Genomic DNA, 18954 nt, shown 5'->3' with positions numbered 1-18954 from the left:
CTTTGTATGCGCGTGTTGTGTGAGTTGCTCCAATGTTAAGTCCATGAATATCGTCTTTTTCAACAGTTAGATTTCGTTTCTTTCTATTCTGTCTAGTTCTTTGTTTTTACACTGAGGTTTTACATGGTAGTTTTTGAACCGGTTCACATAAACTGATGATTCGCGCTTGTACCTATGTGCCTCTTCATTTTGTGTAAGTCAAACGAGTAAATGCATAGCCGGCAGTAATCAGTAGTTTGGTAGTGACTGTTTGGTTATCCATGAAGTACTACAAAGTCCTAGGAAAAACTTGGGACAATTATACCATACAAATCATATCACAGCCTGATAGTGTTGAGTTGTGAGTGCTAGAATATCCATATTTCTAGCAAAATCTCAATTTCCCCCGATGTGAGATTCATCAGCTCTTCTAACTGACTGTTATTTCCTTTCAGGTATGGATGAGTGGGAGTTTGCAGACGAAGTCGACATTTTGGTGAAACTCCCTCCAAATTTCGATGAACTACGAGAGTCCAAAAAATGGCAAGAAAGAAAGGAAGCTCTCGATTCATTGGTTGCTCTTCTCGAGGCTAACATTCGTCTTTCGACAAAAGCGAGTTACGGGGAAATCCTTGGCAATTTGCAAACGGTAGGCGTACATATATCTAACGAAGATTGGCGCGACTTATCTACTATTTTATCATTTAGCTACTTCTCTTCTTCTGTACGTACTTTTATATTTTTATACACTTTCCAGATGCTCGCAAAAGATGCGAATATAAATGTTTGTGCTCTAACTGCAAAGTGTATCAAGTGTTTTGCTACTGGTCTGAGATCGAAGTTTGCTCCATACGCTCAGTCGGTCTGTCCTCTTTTCGACTTTGCATTAGTTTTCCTAAAAACTTGATTAAATCAGTAATATCTCTTTGCAGATTATTCCTATCGTTTTTGAAAAACTAAAGGAGAAGAAGCCATTGCTTAAAGACCCTTTAGTAGAATGCGCGGATGCAATCGCAGCAACGGTAGAAGTTTTCGTTTCTTTTTTAACGAAATTGACAACACTTTCAAAAGTAGGTTCTAGGTCACCTCCCTAGAAGTTATCATGGAAGAGATCGTGACCAGCATGGGGAAACAGAATCCGCAGATAAAACAACAAGTGGATAACTTCCTATTCAGACAACTTAACATTGTATCCTCAGACAAAGTTAGTCATATTACACTCCTTCGCTTATATCACTTCTTCAGTGTGTTTGATTTCAGTTCAGTTTGCTAGTTGGACGTTCTTCTTTCCTTTTTGAATGCATCAATGCTCCTTCCATTGCAAGCCATTGGTGCTTCATTCAAAATTTATAGACACGTCTGCAAAGTAGTCATTCTTGTGAAAAAAAAGATGCTTCTGCCAACTTTACACGTGGAAAGAAAATGAATAGGAAAGATGGTTTGAAGTAATTTCAGGCTCCGAAAAAATTAATAAAAGCTGTCGTCCCGATTTTGATCAAGCATTCCGGTGACGCTGATCATGATGTACGCGAAGCTTCTCTAGGCGCTTTTGGCGCTATTCAGCGGCTTCTGGGTGAGAGGAATCTGCGTTCTATGCTAGGAGATCTCAGTAATGATGAGGCGAAAATGAAAAGGGTAAGTGTTCCTTCATGCAGTCTGCTAAAGAGCATTCCCAGGAGTAGTTGTCGGAAACACGGGGGAAGAAATGTCTGAAATGTGGTGAGAAAGGAATTGGACATTTTCTCCTCATCTTCATTTCACAGTCTTATCTACGTTTCTTATGTTTCTTCCTAACAGTAGGGTTATAGCAACCAACCTACCTATCTGGCATGAAATTTGCAGAACATGCTGAATGGCCTCTTTATAGTGTTTTCTGTTTCGAATAATGCTAATCAAGAAGCTAGATTTCTCCTGTAATAGGGTTTCATCACACAGAATCCTCTCACACATCTTTCAAAACAAAAGTTCTTAAGAATACATTTACTTGCTAGTTTTCTTTCGTTTTTTATGTGTAACTTCACGGAAATTCCTCAAAAAATTGGATTGGAAATAACCTGGATATTTTTCAGAAATGAAGCTTTGTGTAATAGCCATCTTATACGCTCTAACTAGTATAATCTTTGGTATGTTAACAAGACCTGGCGCTTTCATACACTCCGCGAATAGTGTCGCTGATGTAAGAAGCTGCCGTGTTGAAAATAGATCCCATGAAACATGAAACTCTCAGATTACTTGTTTCCATCTACTTAAAGTTAAAAAGTTATAGAGGAAGTCAGTATCATTCCGATACCTCTTTTTTCTTACTTTGATGGAAAAATGCAATGATTGATGCATGAGCTGTTCAACCATTACTAAGTCCTCTCCTTGAAACCTTGAAATTTAAATGCTCAAATAAAGTATATTTGAACATTGCAAGTGTGCAATATTATTGAAAAGGAAGGTCAAAAAACATACTGATAAATTAAAGTTCAGTTCATCTTATTGGCATTCAAGTTCAGTTCATCCTATTGACGTGAAAAACGTAATTGTTCCCAATATGGTCAAATAACCATAGCAATTTGCATAGAAGTTTGGAAAAGGGAGAAATCACAAAAGTTAGCCCTGAGCATTGCTTGTTCGAACGATTAAACGAAACCGAGATCTAACATACAGTTTGAAACTGCAAATGAGGCAATGAGCAATCCAAGTAAAGCTTGAATTTCTCCTTCATTTACGACTCCTTATACGCTAATATGCTGCACCTGGCTGTTTAGTGCGGATGTTCGGTAGTATCATTGAGAATGAGAATGTATTCGCAATAGCGCAAGAATGAGAAGTACGATATTAGCCCATGGGAAAGATATATCTGCTAGGAAGGCATTTGAAGTATTCTGGATCTCCATCAGGAATCCATCCATGAATAACAAAAGTGACTGTTTACCTATTACTAATGACTTTACACCGTTCATGACACTCTGAGGTAGAAGATTGTCCCACGCATAGTTCTTTAATACTATCCAGACTGTAATACTTATGGATGATAGAGCACGACGTATAGGTCTTATTCGCCTTGGGTGACAATCTGTAAGAACTCGGTGGTTCACCAGCCGGTGAGACTGGTCAGTCTGTTTTCCTGCCTGAGGTTCTTGCGTAATCTACTTGGAACGGTATCGAGGCTTTGTAAGGAGAAAGGGAGTGGCAAAATAAGAAACCACAATGTATTGTAACTTGGAAGGGAACTCAGTATTTCTTAAACGTTGGATCTTTGACACACTTACAACTTCAGAAGACGAAAAAAACGGAAATGTTTGTTCCAAAAGTCATTTTATGTTCAGTAGAAGAGGGAGGAACTTGCTGTTTCAGACAAATTAAGTGACCATCTTCGTCGATTTTTGATCTTGAAAAGAAAGAACTTGAGTTTCGGCTTTTTTTTGTGGACGCCGCTGAGGATGCTGTTGTTCTCAGCGAGATGAATCCATTAAAATTGTTATAAACTGAGGTTGCAACTTTTGAGAGAATTCTATTTTCTCATTAACCGATCTTTTATTTTCTTAGAAATTTTTGTGTTGAAAGTCATCAAAAGTGGGCAAGTTTTCCCGCAACAGGAAGTGAAGTTATTGAGAGAGATGACTATTCGTAAGAATTTTTAGAGCTTGTCTTAGAAACGGATTCAATTATGTTTGGGGTAATAGTAGTTTCGTTAAATTTTATATATAGCACTTGTTCAACACACAAAAGATTCACACCGATTAAACCTTTGAATTTAGTTGCAATATAAACCATAGATGCGATAATCGGAGCCTCCCCCCTTCACTTTTTTACGGTTGGTGGAGGGACCTTCTTCACTTTTGGACGGTAGGCGAAAAGATCCCCTTCACTTCTGTACGGTTGGCGAAGGGAACGTTGTTTGTAAACATGGTCATGGAGTGTATAGCCGTGTGTGTTATTAGTATCAGAACTTGTGTCTGTTTTGGCGCGAGGTGTGTTGAAAATGAAGCACTCTAATATTTGCTCTCTCGGTCTCTATTGTTATTTTTATCTAGTTATTCTATCTTCGATGTACTGTTAGTGGTAGAAAATGATCTGTTGTCGAAATTTGTATCGTATTGGATAAGACGCTAAAACTACTACCGGTTATTTGTTGTTGTTCTAGATCACTGAATTCGCCGAGAAATCTGCCCTAGCTTTTGCTGAAACGCAAAGAAAGCCATCAACAGCTAAGAGTGGTGTTCAAGGTGCGCCAGACACCGCTCCTTTAAGCTCAGAAGCAGCGCCTTCATCCAGCACTTCCGCTAATGTCGTGGCAGCAGTCCAGGTTCAGTTATATCTTTTAGTTTGTTACGTCCAAGTGGAAATCTTCTTGCAGGACTTCTAGATCTAACATTGGGAAGAATATTTTTTTAGGAAGCTGATCCGTGGGATTTCTTGGACCCCGTTGACGTCTTAGCAAAGCTGCCAGCTGATTTTAGTACTAACATTGAGAGTAAAAAATGGACTGAAAGAAGGGACGCTCTCCAGGTACATTATTCCCGTTGTTCCTTTCAACTGTTTGATTCCGTTTCGGTAGGAGTTTCACTAGTGAACTTTATGACAACGTTTTACTTGCTTTCAAGGCATTCCTCGACCTACTTTCCGCTAACCCTAAGCTTGATCCGAAAGCATCTTACGGAGAGCATATCGCACTTCTGAAAAGAGTAAGCATTTTTCTTCAATTTCCATGAAGATACTCATCAACTCGCTTGATTTAGATTATTGAGAAAGATGCAAACATCAACGTGGCGGCATTAGCTGCGAAATGTATGAAAGGTATAGCGGAAGGACTGCGTAAGAAGGTAATCATTACGTAACATTTTTCTGAATTTCTTCTCATCCGATATTTTAAGTTCGCTCCTCATGCTCCTACAGTTGTTCCTGCAGTATTTGACAAGTTCAAGGAAAAGAAGCCGCTGCTGCGTGATCCCTTGGTTGAGTGTATTGACGCGATTGCAGCCACGGTACTCGTAACATTTAAACCTTAGTCTAGTCCTCTAGTCCATGCTTTCATGAGTACATTGCCACACAACAACCTTCGTTCTGCTTCTCAAGCTTTTAATGTCAAAATCTGTGGAACATAGAAAGGAGTTCATTTTGTGTGCGGATAAGCTTCTCTTGGAAGATTTTCATCTGACGAAAGTTCTCCTTTCAATCACATTTACTTCTTCAAGGGAAAAGATGATGTAAGGCTGCAAATAGTTGTTCGACGTTTGTCCTCATGGATTTATAGTTGTGGTTTCATTGTAAGCATAAATGCGAGAGGGCGAATTCTCTTGCAGGTTTTTTCATAACTCATCTTAGTTGATTTTTAACGTACGTTCATAAATTCCTCTCATGTCCAAACTATGTGGATTTTTTTTGTCACTACATCTTTAATAAGCGTTATTGGTATCACATTTTAAGATACTTGTGGTGAAAGAAAATGTGAAAAATGAAGACAATTTCCATAAAATGGTATTTCATGGAAATTGTCCAGAATCAAGCATACTTTGGGATTTTCCCCAAGGAGAGGAGAAGACAAAGGGAGGGAGATGAAGGAATGTCGATAGTAGCACATGATTTTCAAAAAGAACACATGTTCCACAGATTCGGCTATGAGACCTAAAAGATGAATAATCCAATACTGCAAAGTGTCGTGCAGTTTATTCATGGATTTAGTAACGTTCGGGCAAAAATGTGCAGAACATGTTTACGTTTGGAGGATAATTGATAAGTTCGTGAGAAGAGTATTTGGAGAAACTTTTGGATATACTTCGTAGAGAAAGGTATTCTCCAGAAAAATGATTGGACTGCTACTCTTTGAGACCTAATTTTTTGGAATTGAGTTGGGAAGAATTGAGATCTCTGCGTTTTTTTTCCCATCCATATTTGAGAGAACCAGACCAACTGATAAAGAGAAAGTTTGCATATAGGGGCCTCTCAAGATCTGTTGCCCAAATATCGGTGTCATTTTTAAAATACAATGACGTTATTGAAATTGGAAGGCTTGTTAGGTTTCTTGCAGTTTGTGGAAAATTTGCCGATTGTGAAGAACTGCGTGGTCTTCAGTAGTATTTAATAAGTCGGGTCATACTTGATATGAAGGAGTTTTGTTCTAATTATGTTGTACGCGAAGTTTTTTTTTTTGATAGGTTCCCAATTTCCACTTTCCAGACTTTCCTCCTTCTTCCAATATTTAGATGGGACACAAATGACAGAAAAAATGACAAACTTTCCATCTGTGTTTTGCCTAGATTCCAAAGAAACAGGGTGGTCAAAAATAGTAATTCGGCCATTTTGTAGCACATGCCTTCTACGATATCCGTCCAAAAAATATTTTTCCAAGCGCTTGTCTTACGAAATTAACGATTTCCTGAACCTAATATTATTTTCACAATCTGAGCATTTTTGGGCATCAATTGATACCATCTAATATAATGATAAAATGTGGTAAACTATTTGTATAGTATTGAGTTGTTCATATTTACGTTGAATTCTAGTTTTTTTCCTCTTTTGCAAAAATTTGCACTGCCGGGAGATCGAACCTTATTGGCGCCATTTGATTGATCACACCTTCTTTATAGTAGTTCAGCGGGGAGGGGACCCTTTCGAAGTGGTTATGGGACATCACCACGTTCAACCTTGGCTTTTCCATAGTACCAAGCAAATTTGCTCTGTTGTTTGACTGCTAATTCAGTCCGCAACTAAGCAACGCAAACTCGATCGCAAAAGGCGATCAGTTGAGGAGCACTTGCACTTCATTAGAACTGTACATTTTCTTATTGTGGTTGCAAAGTACGTTTTCAAAGCATGTGTTTCTATGTAATGTATTACACATCAGATTCTTAACACTTTCGAATAGTAACGTTCCTGATATTCATGGCAGTGATTTGCCTCTGTGTCTCTTTCGGACAAGTTCACAATGTTGTTCTCAGCTTACTATTGGCCAAATTCGGATTTCTTTAGATCTGAGTATATCGAATGCTCGACTTCTACTCAAGAACGTAACTGAATCGAATATTTTCTGTAGAGTGAAGGAATGTTTGAGAAGATAAACAAAATTCATTAATGATTTCTTAGCTCTGACGATGGTGACAACATTGCTGGTAAAGATAGTGATTGGATTGAAGTTAAGCGCAACCTAATCAGAGCTCATTATCGTCAATTCTGCACTTTCACAGCTTGAAATTCGTAAGTACGAGTCCTATCCAAGGTATCCAAGGTAGACAAAAAGGCATTTCGATACCGCCTGTTCCACTTTTGGAATCCATGAGAGTAGATGCTGTCATCTTCAGTAGTACTTTAATTATGTTGGACATTAGAGCCGATAACTATTTCTTCTCTCTCAAATAATATGATGCTTTTGAACATTTAGACTACTTTGGAAGCTATGGCTGAAGATATTATTGCTGCTCTCGAGAAGCAGAATCCTAACATCAAAATTCAAACTGACCTTTTTCTCTACAGGTATGTTTTATGATACAAAAACAAAAAACTCGTCTTTATTTAAATTTAGATGGTAGATGTTCCTTGCTACTACGTTCCCCATTTAACGACAATTCTCTGCAGGGTGTTCAAATTGCTCAACAACCAAACAATGCCGAAAAAAACCTTGAAATCGATTGCTCCATTACTGATCAAGGTATTTTGCTTTCTATGCTTTCATCATATGAGATGTCACCAGGTCTTATTGAATTTTCCTTCTTTTATTTTTCGTTCTTTTTAATATAATACATCGATGCGAAGAGTTTAAAGGATTGAATGCTTGTTTCGTTGCAATAGTTGACATCACTTCCAAGAGCGTCTCTCGACGGTTTTTTTTTCACATAATCCTCTGCTAAGAAGATGCGCGATGATCTTCTGTCAGAGAATGAGCTGAGATTGGTAAAAGTAAAATACGCCAAGAACTGCAGAACTACATCTTTATTACACTTTCAAAAATAGCTACGGTCTCGGATGAAGTAGCTCAGGATGATAGAAGAAACCGGCTGGCATTATCTGTTTGCGCTCATGGGTTTAAATAGAAGGAATCTGAGAGTTCGAACAGGCAGACGGTTTGACAGACGTCTCGGCTAGAGTGGAGTTGTGCACGCTTAATCTTTACAATTCTGCTGAGCAAGTATTTTCTAATTTTCTTGAAATACTATTAGTAAAAGTACCCAGCTGCGAACCTTGAAGATCTTAGAGAATGAGAGTTCCCCCTTCCGACAATTGCCCTCTCACACCTGCGATAGATGCCCTTCTGCAAATATCAGACAGTTGAAGCTGAGTCTTGTCGATTTCAAATCTTAGGACGAAGAAACGTGTTCGTGATTTATATTATCTACTGATGTTTCTAACAAATTTTTCTTATTTCTAACACTCACGTGTAGTGGATTGGGTTGAGTGCCAGAGCTTTGTGTATGGAAATAAAATAACGCATTGACTCTCAGGTGTGATTTCATTATTAATTTTGCACTGAGCTTTCGTCCCGACGCGGAAAAATTTCATTCTTACCTGCCATTCTTCCATGTGTATCTACATCTTTCAAAAACCAGGCTCTCGTTTTTACACCTTTTAACTTTTATTTTGGAACGTTTTCAATTTTCTGCGTCATTCATGTTTTCTGATGTTGTTTTTTTTTCTTGTACAAATTTTCTACGTTTTTCTTCATTTTTAGCATTTTCATTTTCTACGTCTTTTTCCATTTATCACGTTGGTACCTTTTCGTTCTTTGAAGCTTCCTAGAAGTCAACTCCATCACTTAATTGCAATACAAACACGGCACATGACCTCAGTGACGTGGCTTAGTGATCATAGGCGGACTAAGATATGTGCTTTGGCCTACCGGTAACCTCTTCTGCAAGCACTTATTTGGCTGCGGGTACCTAACGACTCCCCATCCCCGGAGCTCCGTCTGCGACTATCGAATAGTGGTTCTCACCTTAATGGTATTCTTTATTACTGCTGTATTATTGTTGCACAAATGTATGAAATGTTTGACATGAATGTGTTGTCGTGTAAAGAAGGAGTTAAATGTGAAATATTTTATTTATTTTATTTATTTATTTTTATTTTATTTTTATTTATTTTTATTTTATTGCCACTGGTCAACAATTTCCTTAGCTGTCTGCAAAATTTAAGTTTTTGTCTTGATTACTATAATCCATGCATTCGGGAATATACGAGACCTTGCTAGTTTTCTCGAAGCCAAGAATGAATTCTTCTGGAAAGGGAGCATTATAACTTGCTTTGAAGTTGTACCCAAGTGGTAGAAAATTGTAGTAGTATTTCCTTTTTTCAGCATACCGGTGACTCTGACGCGGAGGTTCGTGATGCATCTTATGCGGCCTTAGGTTCCGCAATGCGTGCTGTCGGAGAAAAGGCCTCGTTACCGCTTTTGTCGGAGATTCTTGAGGACAAGTTGAAAATGGGAAAGGTAAAATGAGTTCTTGTTTTTTTTATGACTTCTCATCACTTAGCTTGTTGCAGATAAGAGAGTTCTACCAAAAGGCATGCGAAGAAGCAGGCCCAGAAGTGATCACTCAGATGGTCCAGTCAATTCATAAGGCCGACGTGCGTTTGTCCTTATTTCAGTGTTGCTTCCCTAGTCTCTTGCACATTGCTCGAATATGGAGGATTCAGTTCATTGCTTTTTCTTATTTTTTTGGTTGCTCTTTCACTGTGTATCGTGTTGTGTTGTGTTGCGATTGTGCCAGTGTGCAGGCTCCTCCATCGAGAAGGCCTGAATCCACCGTTAAGAAGGCAACACCAACACGAGACTCGTCGGCCGAATGTCGTCCATCTTCTGCGCAGGAGGAAGAGCCAAATGGAGAAGATGAGGTCGGGATGTTGCGCATTAGCTTCAAAGGCTTTACGAATGTTGAATCATGCCTCAGTTTGATATCTTTCATTCTTTGCCAAGTGTGCCTTGGTTTCGTTGCCTTGCGGTAGTCCTCTGTAGAAGATTTTGAGGAAGGATTCATTCTGTTGTTAGTGGAGCACGTTCAGAAGTAATATTGATTGCAGTCGTTGAAACCACCAGCAGGTGCTCCACCTGTTAAGAAGGTACAGGAAAGGAAGAAAGAGGCACCTAAAAAGGTTGTTTTTTTTTTCAACGTTGTTTTCCTTTCTTATTTTTGCTTCTTTGGCATTATCTCTTGTTAGGAAGTCGAAACTGCTAGGAGTTTGACTCTCATGGACTTAGTATCAGCAAGGGAATGGGGTTCGGGCACTCTCCTCTCCTCCTCAAAAGTACGTGGGAAGATCAGTCTTCTCCCTCAGAATTAGAACTACTTACAAATCTATGCTCAATTTCTACTTTCGATTTTATTCATCGATTTTTCGAAGACCATTGCATAACTTTTTTTTGTCGCACGCGGAGAAAGATTTCCGAGACATTCTTGGGATACTGTAATGTGTTGTGCCACATTCATTGCTTCATTGCTTACTCGTGATACATTTGCTGTTGTTATAGATCTGCAATTCGATTTCAGAGTATTTTCTACTTGTTTTTTCCTTGATGTGTAAACATTTCAAAACTAAACATTTTCGTTACAGTATGTAGAATTCTGTAGCATTACAAATGTCGTTGGGTAGAGATTTTTTGTTTTCATATAGGATGGGGCAGTCAAGCAGCACTTTTAAAGCATCATTCTTTGGATATTAGTAGATGAAAGTGACGACCTTCATTTTGTACACATTATCTGAGTCTCGTGGAAATTCTTGCCGTAATACACCCGGTTTATGCGCTCCCATTATCTCTGCTTACTGTTTTACTCGTTGTTTGAAAGTTGCAGAAAAGAATTTTGTGCTTGGAACAGCATCACGAGCTGGAGAGTGCTAATTTAGTCGAAATTCGCGCTGTGTACGATAACATCAATCATCTGTTAAATCTTCTGTAACGGCGGAATCTCGTTGATCATCGTCCCAACGTTTTAAAAGGATAAAGGATAAAGTCACTGGCGTATCAATCCACTTGGGATGCGCCAACGCGTTTTACTGGAATTCATAATCGTTGAGGTTTTGGAACGCGTGTTAGCCTATACAATGACTTGCGGGGGCCAGCCGATGATCAAGTCAGTGTTTTTATCCTCCCAGACAAGTCTGGTACCAATTTATCGACCCCGGAGGGATGAAAGGCTTGGTTTGCACTAAGGTTTGCAAAAGCATGTCGTGAGGAACGGCAAACTTCACCAGACGATCGGTAGCTGCAAAAATCAATCGAACGAGAACGAATAGTAGCTTAGTTAGCCTAACTTAACTTGTTATTCTTTATCTACTAAAAAGTAAAAATAAGAGTTAAAGTAGGAAGTCGAGAATCTGGGCAGGAAAATCTGAGAAGTTAGGGAATGAACAAAAATATCCAAGTATTTCAAACTCCAACCGTTGCCAACTACCTCAAAATCTTTCTCTGGTTCAACGCTGCTGTCTTTTATCTTTATGAATTTCAAAAGTGATAATTATGAAGTTTGGACTTGCCGTAGCGATAGTTAATCGTTAAGGCAAGTCCAAACTTCTACGGTTTAATTTACGCCTACCCAAAATTGTTTCGGAGGATTGAGGAAGAAGAAGAAAGTAGAGGTTACGCCCATTTTGAATCTTTCGACTTCCTTTGTTGTGTCACGTTTTATGAAATGGTGGACGATGAACGACAATGAGTTATGAACCTAATAGAAGAAATCTGAAAGAGTTGAAAGGTAGTGTTTTGCAGTTTGAATCTAGATTTTTGAGCATAGGAATCAGCCTTGATGATCTGATTTCATTTAGTCGTGTTTAACTTCTAATCATATAGTTGGGAGTAGGAGTTGGAGCATTGCTCACATCTCAGAGGGTAATAATTGCATGTAGTTCAATGCCAGAGCTGGACATTAGGTTGCAAGACCGACAGGGAGAGAAAACAGATAATGACATTTCAGACATTTCCAACATGTATACAGCAGTATAACACAATGAATTCCTTCTGTCGAACTCGTATCTACTGACGATTATTTTCTGTTGCTTGCAGATTTTTTTTTTGCTAGAGCCCAGACAGCGAGAATAGAATTTGCTGCGAATTCCTCTGCTTGATGTTTTTCACACGACTGGTAACCTTTGCACCTGTCGCATCATGCACTGGGTCTTTCAGTGACTTTTTTATCCTTATTTTTGATTGGTTTTCTGTCAGCAATTTGCAAGAAGATTCGTCCTACTTTGGTTGTGTTAAACGGTTCACTTGATTACAATCATATCTTGATGGACGTAACAATATTTTTTGCAGATAGAGGAAGAAGAGGAGCAAGTGCGAAAACCACCAGATGAGCTGCTCACGGCGGACGACGAAAAGCAGCAACGGCTTAAGGATGAGCGTACTCTCAAGGTGTGTTTTCTTTGTCAGGAAGAAGGATTCCTCTTTTTTTTTTGCTGTTCACACTGAGTATCTGAAGTTTTTCTTCCAAATTTTTACTCGAAATTTTGAAGATTTTGAAATGGAATTTCACGTTTCCAACCGAAGAACATGTGTCACAACTCCAAGAACAACTTGCTCGTCACGCAAAGGCATCCCTGATGGGAATGCTATTTCACAAGGACTTCAAACAACATTTAAAAGCAATCGAAATGCTCAATACGGTTTGATTTTCATGGACTTCGAGTATTCCATTATTGTTGTAACAAGTAGTGCCGTCGTTATGAAGTTTAATTCGCATCCAAGTTCATCTCTAACCTGATAGCTGTTTTGAAATTTAGGTTATTTTTTTTAGTTCTGATACGCTCTGAATGAGAAATCAAATACAATAATCATTACTCTAGAAGGATCTTAGAGTCTAGGCGTTATCCGTGTTCTTACAGACAGCTGAAAACAACCCTGAAGCTTTGGTTAAAAATAGTGACCTGCTACTTAAGTGGTGTACCTTACGTTTCTACGAAACAAATCCAGCTGTTTTGATCAAGGTAAAGCCTTCTCCTCTTATTTCTATCACAGTTGTCTTGACAAGTGTTAGATGTTCAAGTTTTAGGTCCTCGAGTTCGCCAAACAAGTTCTCATGCTTATGCGATCATTTGATGAACCAATGTCGACAGAAGAGATGTACGCTTTTGTACCTCATCTTCTACTGAAATCTGGTGAACAGAAAGAAAATATGCGTTGCGCAGTGCGTGATATTATCGAAGAAGCTACTGATATTTGTGGACCCTTTAAAATGTGCCCAACTCTGCTAGGTACTCATTTGCTGCGGATTTCTACTATGGTCGACTGTAAAGGATGGTTTAATTTGCAGAAGCTCTCAAAACAAAAAACGCGCGCCAGCGAGCTGAGTGCCTGCAGGTCCTCGAGCTATACATCACACGCGCTGGACTAACTCAATTGAAGTCATTGGTATGTGCACTTTATTCTAATATTTTCACCATCTTTGCTCCCTTTCTTTGCATTCTTGAGATACGGATTTTAGGGGATCCATAAAGCAATAGCTGCATGTGTTAGTGACCGTGACAACAATGTGCGGAGTGCAGCGATAAACGGTCTTGTTGCGTGCTATCGAGAAGAAGGAGATCAGGTGCGTTTTCTTGCAGAAATTTCAGTTTCTTCATGGAGTTCGATATAGGTAAGTGGTGCATTTTGATTCAAAAAATTCAGATGTGGCGAGCAGTTGGGAAAATGGGAGATAAAGAACGTGCAATGGTTGAAGAACGCATTAAACGATCAGGAGCTGCGCCAGGAAGTGCAGCACCTCGTGGTGGTACTGGTCCAGTTAGAGTTGGAGGGAAAGTAGTTGTTCCTCCAGGAGGTTAGTAACGTGGAAAAATAGGGATTATGGATCAGAAAATTAAAGAAAGTATGATGCGCAGGGGATCCGCTACTTATTCGGTAAGAACAAGTTCATATTATTATATTATATATTATATTGTATTATATTTCTGTCAGTCAATCAATTTCCATTACGATCAAATTGACTTCACTAAAGCCCTTCAATACTGCGAGTTCAGATTATCAAAAAAAAATCACTCAGCTGTAGGAGTAAGACATTAATTATAGGTCTAAAGAAAGCAAGATTTCGAGTGTCAATCGTTCGTTTGTCCTTATTCGATCTCGATTATTTCATTTCGAATACATTCGAAAAAAGCCTTTTCTTCTTTACTCGGGTTCTGTAATTTTGGATATGGTTGCCCTATTCAGCTATGATGATGTGAATTAATGAGTTGCAGTAGTCAGTTGAATTGATGTAACAACTTCTAATAGCCTAGCCGTCCGAACCGGCACATTTTAAATTTTCCATCTATAAAATGTACACTGCTGTTATTCCTGCTCATCAAATCCGTCCAAACTCTCCTCTTCCCTGCCCTACCACTGTCCGTACTTGCGTTTCAGTTGCATCCTTCCAACCGTAACGTCACTCCTCAGGCTCCCTCGTGAGATTCATTGTTGGACTTCGTAGCTGCGCGAATGAGGGAATCATCATCAGTTCGATATTACCAGATCTGAGTCTTCCGTTTGACGTAGTAAATAGTTCATCACAAATGCGACTTTTGGGAGAGCAAGATTTTGAGATTTTGCATGTTGGAGGTACAGTCCGTTCACAAACTCGGAGAAACTTCTTTGCATTGCGTTCCAGCGAATAGATGCATCTACAGTAGACTACTTTTTGCGTTCTGACATCCGTCTATTTCTTCCTTCGTGATTGAGGTCATCCGCTTACTGCTTCATCATGACACGCTCACAATCACTTGTGAGTGGATGAGACGCAAAAGGTGAGACGCGCACACTACATAGTTAGCCGTAGAGCGCAAGTGAATTTATAGTTCCTGGAGGTAAAGGCAATTAGTCTGCCTGCAAGTGACGGAATTCATCCTAAAAAATGGACGAGACATTTAGGAAGTGATGTTTGGTGGTATAAGTGAGGCTAAGATGCAAAAGGCGGGACGCGCACCCCTCCACCCACATCATACTGTATGGCAAACTGAATACTCGGGCGGGCTGCGCTTAGTGTACAGCTTCAGTGTACTGTACTTCCCTTTAACTCTCGTGCTTTGCATTGAGGAGTCTTGCGCCAAACCTGACAACCGCTAGGTATCTCGAGTTATGATGTATCTTAAATGACATTTATTTTCTTCTCCTCAAATTTTCTACATCCTTAAGTTAAGTGATTGCGTTATACTTTGCTTCGAATGTCACACAATCGTTCATCTTAGTTTTTTTTCTTCCTAATTTGTTTTCGGCGAGAGACAAAGTCATCGTAATGAAGAGGGAAACAGCAAATAGTTAGCACTACGGCGCAAATGAATTTATACTTCCTGAAGGTAAAGACAATCCGTGACTGCAACTGGATTCATCTTCACAAATTGGTCGAGACATTTAGGAAGTGATGTTTGGTGGTATAAGTGGCACTTCACATGTTATTCTTTGATCATGGCGTCGAAACGCTAATCTTTGAAACTCAATAATAAAGAAACAATAGTTCTGCCTTTATTGATGCATTTTGCATATCTCTTCTCTCGATTTGAACGACAGTTCTACTTCCAGCTGAGGTTTTTGGTCCCTTCTGCGTTTGCGCGAAATTTGGTTCCATCCGTGAGTGCGGCATGGTGTTTTTCACCTCCACTCCTCAGTCCTATGTCATCTATCTAATGTTGTTTAAGAGTTGATCTATGCTCTTTCACAAAAGAAATGTTCAGTTTCTGACTTATAATAATTTGCTGTTCTTGTCGCGCCCCTGATGATGGTTGTCCCTGTTATTGATTTTGCAAAAACAAATCCAATATTTCAGCGAATTCGGCTGTCCGACGTCCACAAAGTCGAAGTGCTTCAGCAAAACGTGATGATTCCCAAAGTCGCACTAGGGATAATAGTCCAGATGATGAAAGACCAAGTAAGAGGTCTACTTCTCTCCTTTTTCTGGTCTGTTAGTTTACCATTTCTTGCAGCTCTCAATGGTACCTTCACCCACGGTGACGAAGGTGGTGATCGTCTAAGTTCAACTTTTACATATTCACGATCTCGTTATGCCCTTGATGATGAAGTGATTTTATTTTTGAATTTTATTAACTAAGAAAGGCATTTTTCATCTTAAATATGATTTGTTTCAGTATGTTGAACAAGGTTCTGTGAATGCACTCAATACAACACAAGTTCTTGCTGATATGGACAGTACCCAACTTCGTCTGCCTACTCGCCATCCAGCCGCTTCGCAAATGCCGACCACTCCCTTGAGGTGAGCTTGAATTTCGCAATGTGATTCATTATACCAAGAACATGAAAAACGCTTTGTTTCTCCTCTTTTTCATGCTTTTACTCATTTCACGTTCGGTGTAGAATCAAATTAGACATGGAACTCTTGCTCTTTTCATTTACACGTATTTCTAACGGATGTGTTCTTTTTCTTGATGTTTGGCTCCTCAACTTTTGTAGGAGAAGTGGTTCATCTTCTTCAATTTCTTCGATTGACACGATGGATCAGCTGGAGAAAGTAATTCAAAATATTTCTTCCGGACTTATCGATGTGGCAAAAGATGCTCTAGAACAGGTGATAGTACTCTCTTTCGTTGGATAAATTTTCTACAATTAACTTCCTGCATTTTTTTCAAACATTTTGAGCAAAATTGAGTTTTAGGTCCAGTTCCTTCTTTCGGTAGATGATCAACGTGCATTGCTTGAAGACCGCATGGACATGCTAATGCAAACAGTCGGTACTCAGCTTAAGCTTGTTAGAAATCTCCACGGTATCCATACACCGAAAGGACAAGAATTGCTCAAGCTTATCTTGAACTTCCTTACTCCTGTGAGTTATCCTAATTCTAAGGTTCTCTTACCAAATATACTTGGGTTGACCTTGATCACTTACCTTGACTCCTTTTGTTCTTCTAATTGATCCCGCCCCAGTAACTCTTCCATTTATCTCGACCGCGTGCCAGAGTCGGCCAGTGGTTTCTTCTTTGACGAGGGACACGAACAGCATCAGATTTTTGTTGGAACGAGTTAGTGAAGAAATCGCTCACATGATCGGCCCACCTTTTTTAATATGGTTCCCTTGGCATATGCGGTCTCTAGTCTTCGATCGCTGAAGTAGCTTCGAATCTTCTCCCTCTCTTGTGTGGAGCGTGATACTCCTACCATCACTTTTCAAATGAGCGTTCAATGCCGCTGCCTGCATTTTCTTTCTTCTTTCCAAATGTCCAAGTTTTTGACGCATAGTTCAAAACAGGAAGAACGGAGCACGGAGCTGGGTGGTCATGGTCTAATGCTAGATGTTATCAAAAGGATGACATCAGCAAAGCACAGATCTAGACCATCAACTCACTCCATTGTAGTCCAATTCCAACTTTTGGATCGCTGCTTTTGTCTTCTTACGTAGATAGAAATTAGAGACACAGTAAAAATCTAAGAGATGTGCGTCCCGGTTCTGTTCTCGGAAATGATACGTTTACTCAAAGTACTCCTGGTTTTTGTGGTATTACACAAGCCTTTATGCTTATTCCTGCTCTTAAGTTAATATATATATATATATTTTATTTATGTGCTTAAGCTTACCTCATCCGTGGATAAGTTCGCTCGAATGAATGTCGGCGAGGATGCGACAAACGGAATGCTTTGGGAACTTGTACATACATTACTTAAAACGCAGTCTGACCCGCTATGTTCTTCGATGCCCGACTCAGTTCATGTGAGTTTGTGCTTGGATACGCTGCTTCAATTTTTATGAAATGATGCACAGCTCCAAAATTCTTATAGTTTGGTCGGTCTCTGAATGCTCTGGTGATTCGCCTGTGCATCCGTGTTGAACGTACAACATTCTTTGCTGCTTGTACGCGGTGCTTAATGACCAGCCTGCTGGAGGATCCTGAAAGCGAAGCAGCACAGTTATTCACAAAGGTGAGTAAATTTTGTCATCAACTGGCCAACGATAGACGATAGACGATACGACGCCAACTGTGATATTATATATATATATATATATATATATATATATATATATATATATATATATATATATATATATATATATATATATATATATATATATGCGGTTTCGGATTCGGTGAAACTTACATCTATTCCTTTGCATAGAATATTCATGTAGAATCTTTGCAGTGCCTTTACAAGTGGGCAGATACAATGTCGAAGCATAAAACCGTTATTGATATAGATCTATATTTGAAGTCTGCTAACCGTTTCTACGATCAAATCCATCCGGTGAGGCTATTCACGTTGTGCAGTTTTGGATCACTCATTTATTAACACTGTTGAATATTCTAGAAGACAGAATCACATCACTCATACCGAGATGGAATTCGTACTGTGGAGATGTGCTCTGAGCAAGCGATGATTGTCATGGGACCTACGGTTAGTGCTTGTTCTCCAGTGTCTCGTGATAAACATTTCTTTCCAGTTATTTATTTATTTCCAGCTTCTGGAGAAATTGAAGCGGTTTCCTCGGCCAAATGTCCATTTTCTTCAGCATATGCAAGCTTGTTGCAATGAGTGTCAAAAAATAAACCCAGCCGGTTGGGGAGTTTCGCTGCCTGGAACGGTTAGTATTTCACGTCTTTTTGTATGTTAGTTTTTAGGAGCAGTCATATATGGGCCAAGAAAGAGTGAGAGTTACGTACAAGACAGTTTGTGTGTTTTTGGTTGCGGTTTGTGTCAGACAGCATCAAGGGTAACCGACAACGGGACAAAAGTGGGCATAAGCGGAGGTCCTGTCGTGCGGAACCTTTTGGGTAATTGGGCGGATTAAACAATGTGCGTGTTTTTGTTGGGGATATCTTAACAGAGTGTTCGGTGACAAGAGTATATCACTTTAGACGAAAAGAAGTTAGATGTTATTATCTCAAGCATTCTGATTGCTGTTCAAGCTTCACTCGTGAAGAAAGTGAAATAAAAACAAGGAATCAGGTTTCTAAGCAGCAAGACAAAAAAATATAACTGATACAGTACCCTTCAAAACTATGAGGTATATTGCCTATTTTAGTTACTTGAAGAATAGCTGATTAAATGAATGTCGCGAAAATTGGACGGGAAGGTTGCTCGGCCAA

General features: G+C 39.3%; 1 protein-coding gene across 2 annotated transcripts; it reads left to right on the top strand.

Moving 5' to 3' along the window:
* Positions 1–43: 43 nt before the first annotated feature.
* On the top strand, positions 44–18800 carry RB195_019549 (uncharacterized protein; the record flags this gene model as incomplete). 2 transcript variants are annotated; one of them, XM_064187451.1, is made up of 36 exons in its annotated part: positions 44–65; positions 435–628; positions 737–841; positions 912–1001; positions 1061–1183; positions 1435–1614; positions 4112–4273; positions 4363–4476; positions 4572–4652; positions 4707–4790; positions 4842–4952; positions 7346–7437; positions 7540–7612; positions 9254–9388; positions 9442–9525; positions 9676–9792; positions 9979–10050; positions 12209–12307; positions 12409–12558; positions 12778–12879; positions 12945–13146; positions 13206–13303; positions 13377–13481; positions 13562–13712; positions 15690–15791; positions 15847–15941; positions 16009–16133; positions 16331–16445; positions 16533–16700; positions 17445–17582; positions 17651–17791; positions 18011–18112; positions 18176–18262; positions 18327–18449; positions 18567–18639; positions 18724–18800. In XM_064187451.1, 36 exons carry the CDS (start codon positions 44–46, stop codon positions 18798–18800), a joined length of 4092 nt encoding a protein of 1363 aa, XP_064043331.1. The 2 variants fall into 2 exon arrangements, with proteins under 2 accessions (XP_064043331.1, XP_064043332.1); XM_064187450.1 differs by lacking the exons at positions 44–65; positions 18724–18800 and having other exon boundaries at positions 437–628; positions 18567–18656.
* Between the last annotated feature and the right edge of the window lie 154 nt (positions 18801–18954).

This window comes from Necator americanus, chromosome II, assembly GCF_031761385.1.
Source record: "Necator americanus strain Aroian chromosome II, whole genome shotgun sequence".
NCBI classification, from domain to species: Eukaryota; Metazoa; Nematoda; class Chromadorea; order Rhabditida; family Ancylostomatidae; genus Necator; species Necator americanus.
The sequence above is the reverse complement of the archived record's forward strand: the minus strand, read 5'-3'. Positions and strand labels throughout refer to the sequence as shown.